At 44.2% G+C, this 22,215-nt stretch overlaps 1 protein-coding gene across 5 annotated transcripts in view; it reads right to left on the reverse strand.

Annotated features, from left to right (window-relative positions):
• The window catches only part of LOC110523811 (Nance-Horan syndrome protein), a 164,779-nt gene that overhangs the window by 124,767 nt on the left and 17,797 nt on the right, over nt 1-22,215 (reverse strand). The window contains exons 2-5 of one of the 5 annotated variants that reach the window (XM_036976717.1): nt 15,289-15,441; nt 10,188-10,324; nt 7,054-7,098; nt 6,639-6,707 (exon numbers count right to left, since the gene is read on the reverse strand). In XM_036976717.1, coding sequence (XP_036832612.1) covers nt 6,639-6,707; nt 7,054-7,098; nt 10,188-10,324; nt 15,289-15,441 — 404 coding nt within the window. Of the gene's footprint in view, nt 1-5,505; nt 5,795-6,638; nt 6,708-7,053; nt 7,099-10,187; nt 10,325-15,288; nt 15,442-22,215 lie in introns of those variants that run through there. The other 4 variants (XM_036976771.1, XM_036976810.1, XM_036976852.1 and 1 more) reach the window with 4 other exon arrangements.

Genomic DNA, 22,215 nt, shown 5'->3' on the forward strand with positions numbered 1-22,215 from the left:
ATACCACTCTCCTCCCCTCTCCATACCACTCTCCTCCCCTCTCCATACCACTCTCCTCCCCTCTCCATACCACTCTCCTCCCCTCTCCATACCACTCTCCTCCCCTCTCCATACCACTCTCCTCCCCTCTCCATACCACTCTCCTCCCCTCTCCATACCACTCTCCTCCCCTCTCCATACTATACCACTCTCCACCCCTCTCCATACTATACCACTCTCCACCCCTCTCCATACTATACCACTCTCCTCCCCTCTCTATACCACTCTCCTCCCCTCTCTATACCACTCTCCTCCCCTCTCTATACCACTCTCCTCCCCGCTCTATACCACTCTCCTCCCCTCTCTATACCACTCTCCTCCCCATACCACTCTCCTCCCCATACCACTCTCCTCCCCATACCACTCTCCTCCCCATACCACTCTCCTCCCCATACCACTCTCCTCCCCATACCACTCTCCTCCCCATACCACTCTCCTCCCCATACCACTCTCCTCCCCATACCACTCTCCTCCCCATACCACTCTCCTCTCCATACCACTCTCCTCTCCATACCACTCTCCTCTCCATACCACTCTCCTCTCCATACCACTCTCCTCTCCATACCACTCTCCTCTCCATACCACTCTCCTCTCCATACCACTCTCCTCTCCATACCACTCTCCTCTCCATACCACTCTCCTCTCCATACCACTCTCCTCCCCATACCACTCTCCTCCCCTCTCCATACCACTCTCCTCCCCTCTCCATACCACTCTCCTCCCCTCTCCATACCACTCTCCTCCCCTCTCCATACCACTCTCCTCCCCTCTCCATACCACTCTCCTCCCCTCTCCATACCACTCTCCTCCCCTCTCCATACCACTCTCCTCCCCTCTCCATACCACTCTCCTCCCCTCTCCATACCACTCTCCTCCCCTCTCCATACCACTCTCCTCCCCTCTCCATACCACTCTCCTCCCCTCTCCATACCACTCTCCTCCCCTCTCCATACCACTCTCCTCCCCTCTCCATACCACTCTCCTCCCCTCTCCATACCACTCTCCTCCCCTCTCCATACCACTCTCCTCCCCTCTCCATACCACTCTCCTCCCCTCTCCATACCACTCTCCTCCCCTCTCCATACCACTCTCCATACCACTCTCCTCCCCTCTCTATACCACTCTCCTCCCCTCTCCATACTATACCACTCTCCTCCACTCTCCATACTATACCACTCTCCTCCCCTCTCCATACTATACCACTCTCCTCCCCTCTCCATACTATACCACTCTCCTCCCCTCTCCATACTATACCACTCTCCTCCCCTCTCCATACTATACCACTCTCCTCCCCTCTCCATACTATACCACTCTCCTCCCCTCTCCATACTATACCACTCTCCTCCCCTCTCCATACTATACCACTCTCCTCCCCTCTCCATACTATACCACTCTCCTCCCCTCTCCATACCACTCTCCTCCCCTCTCCATACCACTCTCCTCCCCTCTCCATACCACTCTCCTCCCCTCTCCATACCACTCTCCTCCCCTCTCCATACCACTCTCCTCCCCTCTCCATACCACTCTCCTCCCCTCTCCATACCACTCTCCTCCCCTCTCCATACTATACCACTCTCCACACTATACCACTCTCCACCCCTCTCCATACTATACCACTCTCCTCCCCTCTCCATACTATACCACTCTCCTCCCCTCTCCATACTATACCACTCTCCTCCCCTCTCTATACCACTCTCCTCCCCTCTCTATACCACTCTCCTCCCCTCTCTATACCACTCTCCTCCCCATACCACTCTCCTCCCCTCTCTATACCACTCTCCTCCCCTCTCCATACCACTCTCCTCCCCTCTCCATACCACTCTCCTCCCCTCTCCATACCACTCTCCTCCCCTCTCCATACCACTCTCCTCCCCTCTCCATACTATACCACTCTCCACACTATACCACTCTCCACCCCTCTCCATACTATACCACTCTCCTCCCCTCTCCATACTATACCACTCTCCTCCCCTCTCCATACTATACCACTCTCCTCCCCTCTCTATACCACTCTCCTCCCCTCTCTATACCACTCTCCTCCCCTCTCTATACCACTCTCCTCCCCATACCACTCTCCTCCCCTCTCTATACCACTCTCCTCCCCATACCACTCTCCTCCCCATACCACTCTCCTCCCCATACCACTCTCCTCCCCTCTCCATACTATACCACTCTCCTCCCCTCTCTATACCACTCGCCTCCCCTCTCTATACCACTCTCCTCCCCTCTCCATACTATAAAACTCTCCATACTATACCACTCTCCTCCCCTCTCCATACTATACCACTCTCCTCCCCTCTCCAAACTATACCACTCTCCTCCCCTCTCCATACTATACCACTCTCCTCCCCTCTCCATACTATACCACTCTCCTCCCCTCTCCATACTATACCACTCTCCTCCCCTCTCCATACTATACCACTCTCCTCCCCTCTCCATACTATACCACTCTCCATACTATACCACTCTCCATACTATACCACTCTCCATACTCTCCTCCCCTCTCCATACTATACCACTCTCCTCCCCTCTCCATACTATACCACTCTCCTCCCCTCTCCATACTATACCACTCTCCTCCCCTCTCCATACTATACCACTCTCCTCCCCTCTCCATACTATACCACTCTCCTCCCCTCTCCATACTATACCACTCTCCTCCCCTCTCCATACTATACCACTCTCCATACTATACCACTCTCCATACTATACCACTCTCCATACTCTCCTCCCCTCTCCATACTATACCACTCTCCTCCCCTCTCCATACTATACCACTCTCCTCCCCTCTCCATACTATACCACTCTCCTCCCCTCTCCATACTATACCACTCTCCTCCCCTCTCCATACTATACCACTCTCCTCCCCTCTCCATACTATACCACTCTCCTCCCCTCTCCATACTATACCACTCTCCTCCCCTCTCCATACTATACCACTCTCCTCCCCTCTCCATACTATACCACTCTCCTCCCCTCTCCATACTATACCACTCTCCTCCCCTCTCCATACTATACCACTCTCCTCCCCTCTCCATACTATACCACTCTCCTCCCCTCTCCATACTATACCACTCTCCTCCCCTCTCCATACTATACCACTCTCCTCCCCTCTCCATACTATACCACTCTCCTCCCCTCTCCATACTATACCACTCTCCTCCCCTCTCCATACTATACCACTCTCCTCCCCTCTCCATACTATACCACTCTCCTCCCCTCTCCATACTATACCACTCTCCTCCCCTCTCCATACTATACCACTCTCCTCCCCTCTCCATACTATACCACTCTCCTCCCCTCTCCATACTATACCACTCTCCTCCCCTCTCCATACTATACCACTCTCCTCCCCTCTCCATACTATACCACTCTCCTCCCCTCTCCATACTATACCACTCTCCTCCCCTCTCCATACTATACCACTCTCCTCCCCTCTCCATACTATACCACTCTCCTCCCCTCTCCATACTATACCACTCTCCTCCCCTCTCCATACTATACCACTCTCCTCCCCTCTCCATACTATACCACTCTCCTCCCCTCTCCATACTATACCACTCTCCTCCCCTCTCCATACTATACCACTCTCCTCCCCTCCCCATACTATACCACTCTCCTCCCCTCTCCATACTATACCACTCTCCTCCCCTCTCCATACTATACCACTCTCCTCCCCTCTCCATACTATACCACTCTCCTCCCCTCTCCATACTATACCACTCTCCTCCCCATTCTATACCACTCTCCTCTCCTCCCCATTCTATACCACTCTCCTCCCCTCTCCATACTATAATTATAGTTTCAACTGACCTGAGCCCTAGGACCATGCCCCAGGACTACCTGACATGATGACTCCTTGCTGTCCCCAGTCCACCTGACCGTGCTGCTGCTCCAGTTAACTGTTCTGCCTTAATATTATTCGACCATGCTGGTCATTTATGAACATTTGAACATCTTGGCCATGTTCTGTTATAATCTCCACCCGGCACAGCCAGAAGAGGACTGGCCACCCCACATAGCCTGGTTCCTCTCTAGGTTTCTCCTCCCCTCTCCATACTATACCACTCTCCTCCCCTCTCCATACTATACCACTCTCCTCCCCATACCACTCTCCTCCCCTCCCCAATCTATACCACTCTCCTCTCCTGCCCATTCTATACCACTCTCCTCCCCTCTCCATACTATACCACTCTCCTCCCCTCTCCATACTATACCACTCTCCTATCTATACCACTCTCCTCCCCTCTCCATACCACTCTCCATACCACTCTCCTCCCCTCGCCATACTATACCACTCTCCTCCCCTCTCCATACTATACCACTCTCCATACTATACCACTCTCCATACTATACCACTCTCCATACTATACCACTCTCCATACTATACCACTCTCCATACTATACCACTCTTCTCCTCTCTCCATACTATACCACTCGTTTCCCCTCTTTCTGGCTGCCCTCACCTTCCCTTCTAAGTTCCAGTTTGTTAATTTGTCATGTACACAGTGCAATGAAATGCTGACTGGCAGATTAATCTCTTGACAATGCAACAACAATATAACAAATATTTACCTGAGTGAAAAACAGTAATGCAAATAAAAGCCCAATGAATTAATTTCACAGATTTAATAATGGGCAGCTTTTTTTAAATGACAAATAGTTGCATAGCCTATGAAAATAACAGCCAAGCATATTTACCTCTAGAACGGGTTATAAGACCTCTATGGGGCAATTCATTTAGTCAGTTCTACCACCTCAACACTGCCCATTTTAAACAGGGTTAAATATCAAGTTGTTGAAAAGTCTAGCTTCCTTCCATAGGGGGCACCGTGCTGATGTCAGAAGAGAGGCACTTCAGTCAGAAAAGCTTTCTGGGACGTGAGAGGTCCACGACGTCTCCTCCAATCACATCAGGTACCATGTCACTCCAGGGGCATTTTGCAGTGTGCCTGCTACTGCCTAGCACAGTTTATTGGATTGTTTATTTTAGTTTATTTTAGTCATACAAATGTGTCAGTAAAACATTTGTTTTAAATACTGCATAGTGTGGTTATGGAAACTCAAAACAGACTTTACATTTTTGTAAATGAATAAAAAATGTTTACCATCAAAAGGTTTGGGGCTGGACCAAAAACACTGGGTCAGACTACTCTCTGGGTCAGACTACTCTCTGGGTCAGACTACTCTCTGGGTCAGACTACTCTCTGGGTCAGACTACTCTCTGGGTCAGACTACTCTCTGGGTCAGACTACTCTCTGGGTCAGACTACTCTCTGGGTCAGACTACTCTCTGGCTTTCTGCTTCCCCAAACTTCAATATGGTAACTAAACTAAACGTCAGAAATGTTTTCTTTGCTTCTCTCCGTGGAGCTTGGCAATGCTGAAAACAAACCCTTTTCTTCTGGCATCCAAGCTGAAAGAAACACTATTTCTGAATGAATTAATCTGGTTAAAGAGCTCTTACCTTCAGGTCCTAACAGAGAGGTCCACATGGGTTCAACTGGTTCCCATCCTCCTCTACCCTCTCATTCTTACCCTCCACTACCCCCATGTCCAAGTTAAAGCAGCTCTCTCCTCTGGGTGTCAGTTCCCAGCAGATTTAAGAGGCCACAAAATGCCACAAAAGGAACCGTCTCCTTGGAAACATTCCCCAAATAGGAAAACAAATCAAAGAGAACATTTACAGTGGATTTGTTTTTACAACAATAAGGGCAGAGAGAGAGCGAGTGAGACACAGCGAGACAGAGCTAGAGAGCGAGATAGCGGAAGACAGCGAGAGACAGTGAGACAGCGCGAGAGAGAGCGCGAGACAGCGAGACAGCGCGAGACAGCGCGAGGCAGCGCGAGGCAGCGCGAGACAGTGAGACAGCGCGAGGCAGTGAGACAGCGCGAGGCAGCGCGAGACAGTGAGACAGCGCGAGGCAGCGCGAGACAGTGAGACAGCGCGAGGCAGTGAGACAGCGCGAGGCAGCGCGAGACAGTGAGACAGCGCGAGGCAGCGCGAGACAGTGAGACAGCGCGAGACAGTGAGACAGCGCGAGGCAGCGCGAGACAGTGAGACAGCGCAAGACAGCGAGAGACAGGCAGACAAGAAAAAGTTTTGTTTTCTTTGGTACTCTTTGGTAGGGGGGGGGGGGGGTTCTGGGTAACCGCAGTACTGAGGCATGATGGGTAATCACAGAGAGAACGCAGTCATTATGGAACCCAGTCATTATGTAACCCCAGGCTGCTGGGACTAACAGGTTGGAACCCTCGTATGCGACACACACATTCCAAACATACTGCAGCTCAGATGTCAAATGACTATTATTCTACAACCTGTATCTGAATTTACAGGAACTAGGAAAACAACAGTCTGCTCTGTGAACATTTAAATTGGTCCAACTGTGTAAAAGAGAAGGATTACTCAGCAGAGATTGATTTTTTACAGACGGCAGTTTATGATTCTGACCAGGTTAGAGGACACAAACAGTATAGAAAAGGAATGTTGAAAGAATGTTTGAGAAGCATTCTAGAGTTAGAACATCACAACAGGCACAGAGAAGAGAGGGAGACAGGAGAGGAGAGAAGGAGGAGAGAGGAGACATGGACCAATACCTTTCTGCTCCAGGGAGAGAAGTGGCAACATTCGGTGAGGGAGGAGGAGCGGGGGGCGGGGCTGTCAAACTACAACATGAGGATGACAAAGTGAATGAATGATGAAGAAATATAAATGAATTCAGACTCAGACATTTGAAGGGTTATTGAACCACAATACACTGGGGACAAAGGAAATCTCAGGACGGAGAGGAGCGGATATGTAGACAGAGGGTGAGACAGTCACCAGGTGTTTATGTCCTGAAAGAGAGCTAAATAAATCAGTTACATTACAGAACCGCCCAGGTACCCAGAACCTCTGATCAGGATGAAGGATTGTGACATTTCCCAGACCCATGAATGACTGAGGAGCAACTGAACAGGATGCAGAGTTCAAACCCATGGAACAAATGAGTAACCCTTATTTTCCTGTTACCTGGGTCTGTTCTAGCTGCTGATCGTCGAATGGTTTCCCCTGCCGCTGGAGAGGAGAAACATGCATGGAGAAATATGCATGGCACAGACATACATTCATATGTTGTCATTCACATGCATCCACTCAACAGAACTGAACAAAGAAGCGCTGCATTTCAGGATGAAATAGTGACTTCACACATGCAGACCACTGCATCTGGAAAGGAAAAATTAAACTGATTCACAACCTTTTTTGTGTTTTGTTAAACATATATTTTCTTGATGAAAGTGGAACGCCCAATTACAGTGCAGTCGGAAAATTTCTCCACCCTTGACTGTTTCGACGTTTTGTTACAGCCTTATTCTAAATGGATTAAATCAAACATTTCCCTCAATCTAACTACAACACAGAAACTGGGGAACGTAACACTGGGCCACTCAAGGACATTCAATTACTTGTCCCGAAGCCACTCCTCCATTATGACAATGCAAAAATATTTTTTTTTAGAAATGTTGGCAAATTTATTTAAAATAAAAAATAGATACCTTATTTACGCAAGTATTCAGACCCTTTGCTATGAGACTCGAAATGGAACTCAGGTGCATCATGTCTCCATTGATCATCCTTGAGATGTTTCTACAACTTGATTGGAGTCCACCTGTGGTAAAATTCAATTGATTGGACATTATTTGGAAAGGCTCACATACGTCTATATAAAAGGTCCTACAGTTGACAATGCATGTCAGAACAAAAACCAAGCCATCAGGTCAAAGTAATTGTCCGTAGAGCTCCAAGACAGGATTGTGTCGAGGCACAGATCTAGGGAAGGGTACCAAAACATTTCTGCAGCGTTATAGGTCCCCAAGAGCACAGTGGCCTCCACCACCGAGACTCTTCCTAGAGCTGGCCGCCCGGCCAAAATGAGCAATCCGGGGAGAAGGGCCTTGGTCAAGGAGGTGACCAAGAACTTGATGGTAACTCTTGACGGAGCTCCAGAGTTCTTCTGTGGAGATGGGAGAACCTTCCCGAATAAAAAACATCTCTGCAGCACTCCACCAATCAGGCCTTCATGGTAGAGCGGTCAGACGGAAGCAACTCCTCAGTAAAAGGCACATGACAGTCCGCTTGGAGTTTGCCAAAAGGCACCTAAAGGACTCTCAGACCATGACAAACAAGATTATCTGGTCTGATGAAACCAAGATTGAACTCTTTGGCCTGAAAGCCAAGCGTCACGTCTGGAGGAATGCTAGCATCATCCCTACAGTGAAGCATGGTGGTGGCAGCATCATGCTGTTTTTCAGCGGCAGGGACTGGGAGACTAGTCAGGATCGAGGCAAAGACGAATGGAGAAAAGTACAGAGATCCTTGATTTTTTTTAAATAACTTGTCCAGAGCACTCAGGACCTCAGAATGGGGTGAAAGTATACCTTCCAACAGGACAACAATCCTAAGTACACAGCCAAGACAACGCAGGAGTGGCTTCGGGACAAGTAATTGAATGTCCTTGAGTGGCCCAGTGTTACGTTCCCCAGTTTCTGTGTTGTAGTTTGTGTATTTGAGTGTGTGTTTCAGGAGATGGCTTCCTGACATCCCCCAAGCAGCTGATTGGTCGACTCCACGGCTAATTGGAGCTGACCCCGCCCACTCGTCAAGTTACAGCTGTATCCCATTAGACTCCTTCTCCAGTTATAAAAGCCAGTGTTCTGTTGTTCAGGAGAGGGATCACTGCTGGGAGGTCATTGCAGAAAGATGATTGCTGAGAGAGGAGGCTGGTTATAGCATATGGAGGATGGTTATAGCATATGTTGGTTGTTTCTCAGGCAGTTGGTATGTACTATGTTAGTTGTAGATGGGAGCAGCTTTGATATATACTTACTTTGCTTTTGTTCCGTCCAGCCCCTTTTCCCCATATTACCGTGTGACGGAATAAATTCCTAGTAAACGGTAAATTCTCTGCCTTTTGTCATCCTTACTCGCACCTACAGTCCCATACCGCTTTCACTCCACGGGGAGTTGAGTTGTAGCAGGGTGTTGCGTTCCCTCTTCCTAGAGGCGTGCGTAACACCCAGCCAAAGCCGGACTTGAACCTGATCGAACATCTTTGGAGAGACCTGAAAATAGCTGTGCAACGATGCTCTCCATCCAACCTGACGGAGTTTGAGAGGATCTACAGGTGTGCAAAGCCTGTAGAGTCATACCCAAAAAGACTCAAGGCTGTAATCGCTGCCAAAGGTGCTTCAACATAGTACTGAGTAAAGGGTCTGAATACTTAAGTAAACGCGATATAACATTTTTAATTTAAAGCGACAAAAAATATAAAACTGGAAAGTGACCTCAAGACTGACAGGTTCTTACCACAGACACGTCGATGGAGAACCAAAGAAAGTAGAGAACTTCAAGTGATGTATGTACATATTACCTTGACTGACCTGTACCCCTGCACATTGACTCGGTACCGACACCCCCTGTATATAGCGTCGTTATTACTATTTTATTGTGTTACTACATAAAATGTGTATATATTTTAACTCTTATTTTTCCTAGAACTGCATCTCAGCGGCCTCCCAAGTGGCTCAGAGGTCTAAGGCACTGCATCTCAGCGGCCTCCCAAGTAGCTCAGAGGTCTAAGGCACTGCATCTCAGCGGCCTCCCAAGTGGCTCAGAGGTCTAAGGCACTGCATCTCAGCGGCCTCCCAAGTGGCTCAGAGGTCTAAGGCACTGCATCTCAGTGCAATAGAATGTTACTACAGACCCGGGTTCATTCCCAGGCTGTTCCCAGGGAGTCCCATAATTGGCCCAGGAGGAAGGAATGACTCCACATTTGCCTCTCCTGAGCCCGTTGGGGAGTTGCAGCAATGAGACGTGATCAAAATTTTGGGAGAAAGAGGGGGTACAATGCGCACACACACAAACACCTTCATTGTTGGTTATGGGCTTGTAAGTATTTCACTGTATGGTGAAATTTTGCATTTGGCACATTATGACAAATACAATTTGATTTGACAGCAGTCCCTGTGAGGATGGAACCTGGTCATCAGACTAGGAAACAGATGACTCAAAATGCTGTGGCACCTAGAGGCTTTATCATAGATATTGTCTGTAAGTATATGTCTTATCCATAAGTTGGTAGTTGATATGAGTGGAAGTTGTGTTACCGCAGTCAGGCTCCAGCCCCTCTGCGGTCTCCTCCTGGCAGAGTGTGGTGAGGGGTACGTGGGCATAGGGGGTGCCACAGAGACAGCGATGGTCACTTTGCGTCTTCTGCTGCTCGCTTGCTGTCTCAGCTGGTAATCTGACACACACACACACACACACACACACACACACAATGAAAACAGCAAAACATGTGGAGAGAATTTCCAAAACACTATATCCACCAATATTTGGTGTTTGGTGTTTGGTAGTTTGTTTTTTTTCCCATCAGAAATTATAGGTACCTTCATGTGTAAGTAAAATAGCACTATATGTACTGTACTAGATCTACTGTACTAGATCTACTATACCATACCATATCTACTGTACCATATCTACTATATCAACTGTACTACTATCAACTGTACTATGTACTATACTATATCTACTGTACTATATCTACTGTCACCATGCTACTATACTATATCTACTGTCACCATACTGTACTATATCTACTGTACTATATCTACTGTCACCATGCTACTATACTATATCTACTGTCACCATACTACTGTACTATATCTACTGTCACCATGCTACTATACTATATCTACTGTCACCATGCTACTATATCTACTATATATACTGTCACCATACTGCAATACTATATCTACTGAACAATATCTACTGTCACCACACTACTGTACTATATCTACTGTCACCATACTATATCTACTGTACTATATCTATGGTCACCATACTGTCACCATACTACTTACTATATCTACTGTCCCCATACTATATCTACTGTACTATATCTACTGTCACCACACTACTGTACTATATCTACTGTCCCCATACTATATCTACTGTACTATATCTACTGTCACCACACTACTGTACTATATCTACTGTCACCATACTATATCTACTGTACTATATCTATGGTCACCATACTGTCACCATACTACTTACTATATCTACTGTCCCCATACTATATCTACTGTACAATATCTACTGTCACCACACTACTGTACTATATCTACTGTCACCATACTACATCTACTGTACTATATCTACGGTCACCATACTACTTACTATATCTACTGTCCCCATACTATATCTACTGTACTATATCTGTCACCATACTGCAATACTATATCTACTGTACTATATCTGTCACCATACTGCAATACTATATCTACTGTACTTTATCTACTGTCACCATAATACTATATCTACTGTACTTTATCTACTGTCACCATACTACTATATCTATCTATCTATCTATATATATATATATATCACCATACTACTATACTATATCTACTTTACTATCTGTAAAGTAGACACCATACTAGATCTGTCACCATACTACTATATACTATATCAACCATACTACTATACTATATCTACTGTCACCATACTACTGTACTATATCTGTCACCATACTACTGTACTATATCTACTGTCACCATACTACTATACTATATCTGTCACCATATCTACTGTCACCATACTACATCTACTGTCACCACACTACTGTACTGTACCTACATCTACTGTACTACATCTACATCTCACCATAGTGTACTATATCTACTGTCACCATACTACTATACTATATCTACTGTACTATATCTACTGTAACCATACTACTATACTATATCTACTGTAACCATACTACTATACTATATCTACTGTAACCATACTACTATACTATATCTACTGTACTATATCTACTGTCACCATACTACTATATCTACTGTTCTATATATACTGTCACCATACTACTGTGCTATATCTACTGTAACCATACTACTATAACTATACTATATCTACTGTACTATATCTACGGTCACCATACTGCAATACTATATCTACTGTCACCATACCTGTCACCATACTACTATACTATATCTACTGTCACCATAATACTATATCTACTGTACTATATCTACGGTCACCATACTGCAATACTATATCTACTGTCACCATACCTGTCACCATACTACTATACTATATCTACTGTCACCATAATACTACATCTACTGTACTTTATCTACTGTCACCATACTACTATACTATATCTACTTTACTATCTGTCACCATACTACATCTCCTGTACTAGATCTGTCACCATACTACTATATACTATATCAACCATACTATACTATATCTACTGTCACCATACTACTGTACTATATCTGTCACCATACTACTGTACTATATCTACTGTCACCATACTACTGTCACCATACTATCTGTCACCATACTACTATACTATATCTGTCACCATATCTACTGTCACCATACTACATCTACTGTCACCACACTACTGTACTGTACCTACATCTACTGTACTACATCTACTGTACTACATCTCACCATAGTGTACTATATCTACTGTCACCATACTACTATACCTACTATATCTACTGTACTATATCTACTGTAACCATACTACTATACTATATCTACTGTAACCATACTATATCTACTGTACTATATCTACTGTCACCATACTACTATATCTACTGTTCTATATATACTGTCACCATACTACTGTGCTATATCTACTGTAACCATACTACTATAACTATACTATATCTACTGTACTATATCTACGGTCACCATACTGCAATACTATATCTACTGTACTATATCTGTCACCATACCTGTCACCATACTACTATACTATATCTACTATACTATATCTACTATACTATATCTACGGTCACCATACTGCAATACTATATCTACTGTCACCATATCTACTATAACATCACCATACTACTGTGCTATATCTACTGTACTATATCTACTGTCACCACACTACTGCACTATATCTACTGTACTATATCTACTATCACCATATCTACTATAACATCACCATACTACTGTAATACATCTGTCACCATACTACTGTACTAAATCTACTGTACTAAATCTACTGTACTAAATCTACTGTACTAAATCTACTGTACTAAATCTACTGTACTAAATCTACTGTCACCATACTGCATCTACTGTACTATATCTACTATAACATCACCATACTACTGTACTATATCTACTGTCACCAGACTACTGTACTATATCTACTGTCACCAGACTACTGTACTATATCTACTGTCACCATACTACTGTACCATATCTACTGTCACCATATCTCTGTACTATATCTATCACCATACTACATCTACTGTACTATATCTGTCACCATACTACATCTACTGTACCTACTGTCACCATACTACTGTACTATATCTATCTGGAGTGAGGTGTTTCTATTGATCCACTAGATGGCACTTGTATGTTACTTCCTACAAACAGGAGATTCAGACCTTTACTGCCTGACGCAAAACGACACGCATGAAAACACTCAAAATAAAATACAATACATTTCACAGACAAGCAAAGACAAATGTACTATCTGTACTGTCTGTCACCATACTACTGTACTATATCTGTCACCATACTACTGTACCATATACACTGTAATATATCTACTATCACCATACTACTATAACTATACTATATCTACTGTGCTATATCAACGGTCACCATACTGCAATACTATATCTATCACCATACTACTGTACTGCTGTACTATATCTACTATCACCATACTACTATAACTGTACTATCTACTGTGCTATATCTACTGTCACCATACTACTGTACTATATCTACTGTCATCATACTACTGTACTATATCTACTGTCACCACACTACTGTACTATATCTACTGTCACCACACTACTGTACTATATCTACTGTCACCACACCGACTCACCATACTACTGTACCATATCTACTATAACATCACCATACTACTGTACTATATCTACTGTACTATATCTACTGTCACCACACTACGGCACTAAATCTACTGTACTAAATCTGTCACCATACTGCATCTACTGTACTATATCTACTATAACATTACTGTACTATATCTACTGTCACCACACTACTGTACCATATCTGTCACCATACTACTGTACTATATGTCATCATACTATATCTACTGTACTACATCTACTGTACTATATCTATCTGGAGTGAGGTGTTTCTATTGATCCAATAGATGGCACTTGTAAGTTACTTCCCACAAACAGGAGATTCAGACCTTTACTGCCTGACGCAAAACGACACGCATGAAAACACTCAAAATAAAATACAATACATTTCACAGACAAGCAAAAGACAAAAGTACTATCAACTGTCACCATACTACTGTACTACATATACTGTACTATATCAACTGTCACCATACTGTACTACATATACTGTACTATATCAACTGTCACCATACTACTGTACTATATATACACTGTACTATATCTACTGTCACCATACTACATATACTGTACTATTTCTACTGTCACCATACTACTGTAATATATATATATATATATAGTACTATACCTACTGTCACCATACTACTGTACTATACTGTATCTGTCACCACACTACTGTACTATATCTACTGTCACCATACTATATCTACTGTCACCATAATACTGTACTACATCTACTGTACCTACTGTCACCATACTACTGTACTGTACTACATCTACTGTACCTACTGTCACCATACTACTGTACTATATCTATCTGGAGTGAGGTGTTTCTATTGATCCACTAGATGGCACTTGTATGTTACTTCCTACAAACAGGATTATTCAGACCTTTACTGCCTGACGCAAAACGACACGCATGAAAACACTCAAAATAAAATACAATACATTTCACAGACAAGCAAAGACAAATGTAGAGTGGAGGAGTGTAGAGAGATGTCATGTAATATTAGATGATTGGTTAATTGCTACTGACTGACCGATGTTTGCTGCTTAAGACCTAACTTCTGTGCAATGGGTGCGTGCTAGTGCTGTTCCCGTGTGTCCGGGTGCCCGCTAGTGCTGTTCCCGTGTGTCCGGGTGCCCGCTAGTGCTGTTACCGTGTGTCCGGGTGCCCGCTAGTGCTGTTATCGTGTGCCCGGGTGCGTGCTAGTGCTGTTATCGTGTGCGTGCTAGTGCTGTTATCGTGTGCGTGCTAGTGCTGTTATCGTGTGCCCGGGTGCGTGCTACTGCTGTTATCGTGTGTGCGTGCGTGTACCTCTGTGGCTGGCCCTGAGGCCCTGCTGTGCGGTGCGATGCAGCTCCTGGAGACATGGTGGTCTGGTGGGGGGCAGGAACACATTCCTCTGGAGGAGCCATGGAGACACGTAGTGGTCTGATAACTTACACTCTACATCCAGGTCTGATACCGCTGTGGAGTGGAGGGGGGGAGTGGAGGGGCAGAGTGGGGGAGGCGAGACGCATGAGAACAGGAGAATGGGTGGTGTTTAGGCAGAGCAGGGTTCCGAATGATCTGTGTGAAACCAATGAGGTGAAACGCTCCATGGAGTTCTGTGAACATAAGGACTACCAGAGAAAAAAAATGAACTCTGCGTGACACGACCTGGTCTAACAGCTAATCCACACCCACACGACCTAGTCTACCAGCTAACCCACACGACCTAGTCTACCAGCTAACCCACACGACCTAGTCTACCAGCTAACCCACACGACCTAGTCTACCACTGGTTTCCAACAGTAACTCGAATCGATCTCAACCTACATACAATAGTGGAGTTATTAGGCTTTAGAACCATGCTACTGCTACAGAGCAGTATATAACCAGGCTAGCCTGACGCGACTGCTACAGAGCAGTATATAACCAGGCTAGCCTGACGCTACAGAGCAGTATATAACCAGGCTAGCCTGACGGTACAGCTACAGAGCAGTATATAACCAGGCTAGCCTGACGCTACAGCTACAGAGCAGTATATAACCAGGCTAGCCTGACGCTACTGCTACAGAGCAGTATATAACCAGGCTAGCCTGACGCTACTGCTACAGAGCAGTATATAACCAGGCTAGCCTGATGCTACTGCTACAGAGCAGTATATAACCAGGCTAGCCTGACACTACTGCTACAGAGCAGTATATAACCAGGCTAGCCTGACGCTACTGCTACAGAGCGGTATATAACCAGGCTAGCTTGACGCTACTGCTACAGAGCAGTATATAACCAGGCTAGCTTGACGCTACTGCTACAGAGCAGTATATAACCAGGCTAGCCTGACGCTACTGCTACAGAGCAGTATATAACCAGGCTAGCCTGACACTACAGCTACAGAGCGGTATATAACCAGGCTAGCCTGACGCTACTGCTACAGAGCAGTATATAACCAGGCTAGCCTGACGGTACAGCTACAGAGCAGTATATAACCAGGCTAGCCTGACGCTACTGCTACAGAGATTTGGAAGTACAACAATATAAAATGAAAAGTGTGTCATGCACGCACTTAAGCAAGCAAGAAAAGCCCAGAAGAATAATGTATGCTTACTCAGTGCTGTTACTGAGCTTCCTGTAATAATTCTGGTCATGCTATGGTATTGATGATACAGTAGGTTACATTATACACCTACAGGAGTATGAAGTTCAGTTACAAGACTTTCAAAACATAGGATCTGTAAAAAGTCATGGTATTAAGATGCCATGAAATCAACCACATATTGTAACTGGTCCAAGGTATTGTCTATTGTGTTATTGTTTTATTGTATACACAGCCAGATTAAAGCCAGGCAGGGATTTCAGTTTGAATTCAATCCCCTCTGATTCCAGGGATTTGACCCAGAATGGGACCATGTAGATTATGACTGGCCCTTATGTCTAGAACATGCTGTTTGCTTTGTTTCTCTGAATCATTGACGTTTCTCCACAGTCTGCATTTCACAGAATTAGAAAGAGGTTCTACTTCAATTTAGATGACCTATATTTCTTATTAAGTGTAGCCGGGCATGACAAGGCAGATATTTGAATAACAACAAATTTGACAGGTGGCCAGGGTCAGTTACTGTCCTGGAATACAAAAGATGTAGAAGCACTGGGGGTGGTGCTAACACTGAATAATACCGTATACACCACCCCCCCCCGGCTGGGAAGAGCCAAGGGACACCATAGACAGAAGTGTGTCACCAGCAGCAGATCCCCTAAAGCAGCAGATTAGTAGTAGAGGGAACAGGGTGGGCTACGGGACAAACAGGGTGGGCTACGGGACAAACAGGGTGGGCTACGGGACAAACAGGGTGGGCTACGGGACAAACAGGGTGGGCTACGGGACAAACAGGGTGGGCTACGGGACAAACAGGGTGGGCTACGGGACAAACAGGGTGGGCTACGGGACAAACAGGGTGGGCTACGGGACAAACAGGGTGGGCTACGGGACAAACATGGTGGGCTACGGGACAAACAGGGTGGGCTACGGGACAAACAGGGTGGGCTACGGGACAAACAGGGTGGGCTACGGGACAAACAGGGTGGGCTACGGGACAAACAGGGTGGGCAGGGTTAGCAGGGTTAGCGGTGGAGAGGGCAGGTTGGGCTTTTAGCAGAGAAGCATATTTATTTTATTTAAAAAAAAATAACCAACCAGTCACAATGATACAGACAGCGCAAGAGTCCTGCTTAGATATGCAGAAAAATATTACAATGTAACCCTAACCATTGGTTTAAATGTAATCTGGCACCTTATGATAATATCAGGATATTTGTGATGGCGCTATTATTTAGGTAATTGCCAAAATAAAGGAAACACTTGAGTAAATGAGGGATACAAATCATATTGAAAGCCGGTGATTCCACACAGGTTTGGTTCCTAAGTTAATTTAACAATTAACATCCCATCATGCTCAGGGTCATGTACTGTATAAAAATGCCCAGTTGCCTATTATTTAGGCTTCCATGGCTAGAACAGATCTCAGTGACTTTGAAAGAGGAGTCTCAAAAGGAGCATAGGGAGTTTAAAGGGTGTCAATCACCATATCTCAACCCAATTGAATAACTTATGAGAGATTCTGGACTGGTGCCTGAGACAGCATTTTCCACCACCTTCATCAAAACACCAAATGATGGAATTTCGTGTTGAAGAATCGTGTCGCATCCCTCCAATAGAGTTCCAGACCCTTGTAGAATTTATGCCAAGGCGCATTGAAGCGGTTCTGGCTCAACACTTTATTAAAGACACTTTATATTGGAGTGTCCTTTATTTTGGAAGTGACCTGCAATGATGTGCGTTATGATCCAAGGATGTACGACTAGAAACCCAGGATTGCCGATACTATATTCTACCCATGGAGGCTTGGAAGCCACCGGTCAGCCATAATGGCACTCCTCAGAAAAGCAGTCCTACATTTAATTTAATCTAGTGTGTATATAAAACATTGGTTATGAGCCCATGTGCTGTGTTGTAATTTGGATGTATTGTCCTAAGCATGTTAGTGCAGTATATTGAGAAGTCAGAATGACACCCTCATTAAAATGCCAATAGAACAGGAAAGGTACAGTGTGCTTGGATAACCTATGTAGAAAATAATTTTTTTAAATGTACATAATGATTATGGCTCTACATTGCAGGAAAAGGGGTTTGTTTTTCTGAACACTGAATTCGCCATCCACCCGCACATATTTTGTTCCACTAAAGGAATGGGTGCATGACTCCCCTGGTTGAGAGGACAGAGTGGGCTACAGGGTGAGCTGGCCCAGCTGGAGAGAGATCCATCTGAGCTAGACTCCATTCCGGTGTTGTAGTACTCGAGTCCGGTCTGGAGCCTACAAATTGAGCGTCTCGGACTTGACTCGGTGTCGGACAGTGAGGACTTGGTCTTGCCTAGGTGTAATTTCATCCCTAGACCAGCGGAGTAAAAAAATAAAAAATGATCAGCGTCCATTCAGTCAGTGCATTAAACCGCTTCGCCAGACCACATATATACACTCCTTTCATGAAACATGAATACAGTATCTTAACAGCTTTTAGATCGATTATAGACATGTTAGTACAGTGGAGAACCTACAGGCCTTCAGGGGTGAACCTACAGGCCTTCAGGGGTGAACCTACAGGCCTTCAGGGGTGAACCTACAGGCCTTCAGGGGTGAACCTACAGGCCTTCAGGGGTGAACCTACAGGCCTTCAGGGGTGAACCTACAGGCCTTCAGGGGTGAACCTACAGGCCTTCAGTGGGAGGCAAGTGGAAGAAAGTAAGGAACTTGTCTGTCGGCCATGCATTAAAGACGAATTGGTTAAAGAAAATTGTGATCGGTTAAATATTTTTATTTTATTTGAGCCAACTCTGCAAATAGCACTACTGTGTGATTTGAATTCAAATTGATGAATAATAAAATTAACTTTTTGGCTAAAAGTATTACATTTACAAACTGTAGAAACAAATGAGAATAGAAAAAGTTCATAACTTCTGTGAAACATCACAGCACAGTTGAAAAATATATGACCAATAGAAATCCAATATTGATGGTGTTATGCCCTCAGACGAACCATCAAACAAGCAAAGCGTCAATACAGGATTAAGATTTAATCCTACTACACCGGCTCTGACGCCCGTCGGATGTGGCAGGGCTTAAAAACAATCACGGACTAGAAAGGGAAACCCAGACTCTAGACGCGAGCCTACAGTGGTCCCTCCTTAAATTGTGTCATACTGCGGCACACCTTGCGTGCTGCCTCGGCATTATGTGGCACTTTGTTTAATTCTCAGCCATTCTTTCTGTAACTGCACATTATTACTAGTTTGACCGCCAGAGGGCATCTTTGAGAAGCATTTGATAGTATTCTGTACTGGCATTACCAGAGAATTGAAAACCTTTTTGTAATAAGTGTTTGAGATTGATTTCAATAAATTCAGCTTAATTAAATTTGATTAATATTATGGTGTTTCTATTCAGAGAAAAACAAAACTCACAGTTTCTATGGCGCTGTACAATGTGACGTCGGGAGGAGGCTACAGGATCGGAGGATTCTGAATTGTTTGCCTTAAGACAACTTTGTTCCAATATTTCTGTAAATCAGTGATATTTATTCCCATAGTAATTCGTTATGGATCCATAACTAAATCAACATCTATTTTGAAAGCATATTTTTTTATCATTACTTTATTAACGAAATGTGTTTGTTTATTAGGCTACTGTGTAGTCTACAATAAATACTGTAGTAAAACATGGGAAAGTTACCAAGCACACTTTCAACTTCCTGCTACTCATGCCAAGAATATAAGATATGCATATTATTCATAGATTTGGATAGAAAACTGAAGTTTCTAAAACTGTTTGAATCATGTCTGAGTATAACATAACTTATGTAGCAGGCAAAACCGAGGACTAAGTTCTGTTATACTCACAGACATGATTCAAACAGTTTTAGAAACTTCAGTTTTCTATCCAAATCTATGAATAATATGCATATCTTATATTCTTGGCATGAGTAGCAGGAAGTTGAAATTGGGCACGCTATTTATCCAAAAGTGAAAATGCTGCCCCCTATACCTTGAGGTTTTAACAAACTATAGTTTTGGCAAGTAGGTTAAGACATCTGTGTGCATGACAAGTAATTTTTCAAGAATTGTTTACAGACAGATTATTTCACTGTATCACATTTCCAGTAGGTCAGAAGTTTACATACGCTAAATTGACTGTTCCTTTAAACAACTTGGAAAATTCCAGAAAATGATATCAAGGCTTTAGAGTCAATTGGAGGTGTACCTGTGGATGTATTTCAAGGCCTACCTTCAAACGCCATGCTTCTTTGCTTGACGTCATGGGAAAATCAAAAGAAAAATCAGACAAGACCTCAGGGAAAAAAAATTGTTGACCTCCACAAGTCTGGTTCATCCTTGGAAGCAATTTCCAAATGCCTGAAGGTACCACGCAGCCATGATACCGCTCAGGAAGGAGACGCATTCTGTCTCCTAGAGATGAACGTATTTTGGTGCGAAAAGTGCCTGAAAGGCCACCCAGCAAAGAAGAAGCCACTGCTCCAAAACCGCCATAAAAAAAGTCAGATTAGTTTGCAACTGCTTATGGGGACAAAGATCATACTTTTTTGGAGAAATGTCCTCTGGTCTGATGAATAGAACCTTTTGACCATCGTTATGTTTGGAGGACAAAGGGGAGGCTTGCAAGCCGAAGAACACCATCCCAACCGTGAAGCACGGGGGTGGCAGCATCATGTTGTGGGGTGCTTTGCTGCAGGAGGGATTGGTGCAAGTCAGAAAATAGATGGCATCATGAGGGAGGAAAATTATATGTCTTCAAAATGGACAATGACCCCAAGTATACTTCCAAAGCTGTAGCAAAATGGCTTAATCTCTGGGATATGTGGGACGGTAGTGTCCCACCTCGCCAAAAGCCAGAGAAAACGCAAATAATTCCTATAAAAATCAAACTTTCATGAAATCACACATGCAAGATAGCAAATTAAAGCTACACTTGTTGTGAATCCAGTAAACAAAAAGGCTTTTCGGCGAAAGCAAACAATGCTATTATCTGAGGATAACACCATAGTAAACAAAGAGAGAGAAGCATAGTTCAACCCTGCAGGAGCGACACAAAACACCGAAATAAAAATACAATTCATGCCTTACCTTTGACGAGCTTCTTTTGTTGGCACTCCAATATGTCCCATAAACATCACAAATGGTCCATTTGTTTGATTAACTCCGTCGATATATAAAATCTCCATTTATTTGGCGCGTTTGATCCAGAAAAACACCGGTTCCAACTTGCACAACAAAATATCTCAAAAGTTACCTGTAAATTTTGCCAAAACATTTCAAACTACTTTTGTAATACAACTGTAGGTATTTAACGTAATTAATCAATAAATTGAAGACGGGATGATCTGTGTTCAATACAGGAGGAAAACAAAACTGTAGCTAGCTTTCTGGTCACGCGCCGCTATCTAACAGTACACTTCAAGTGACCCTCGTTCAAGATTGCCATACTTCATTACACAACGGAAGAAACAACCAATTTCTAAAGACTGTTGACATCCAGTGGAAGCGATAGGAACGGCAAGAAGGTCCCTTAGAAATCTGGATTCCCACTGAAAACACATTGAGTGTTTTTGTTGTTGAGGTCAATCTCAATGGTTTGTCCTCTGGGTTTCGCCTGCTAAATAAGTTCTGTTATACTCACAGGCATAATTCA

This window comes from Oncorhynchus mykiss, chromosome 1 (assembly GCF_013265735.2).
Source record: "Oncorhynchus mykiss isolate Arlee chromosome 1, USDA_OmykA_1.1, whole genome shotgun sequence".
Classification (NCBI taxonomy): Eukaryota; Metazoa; Chordata; class Actinopteri; order Salmoniformes; family Salmonidae; genus Oncorhynchus; species Oncorhynchus mykiss.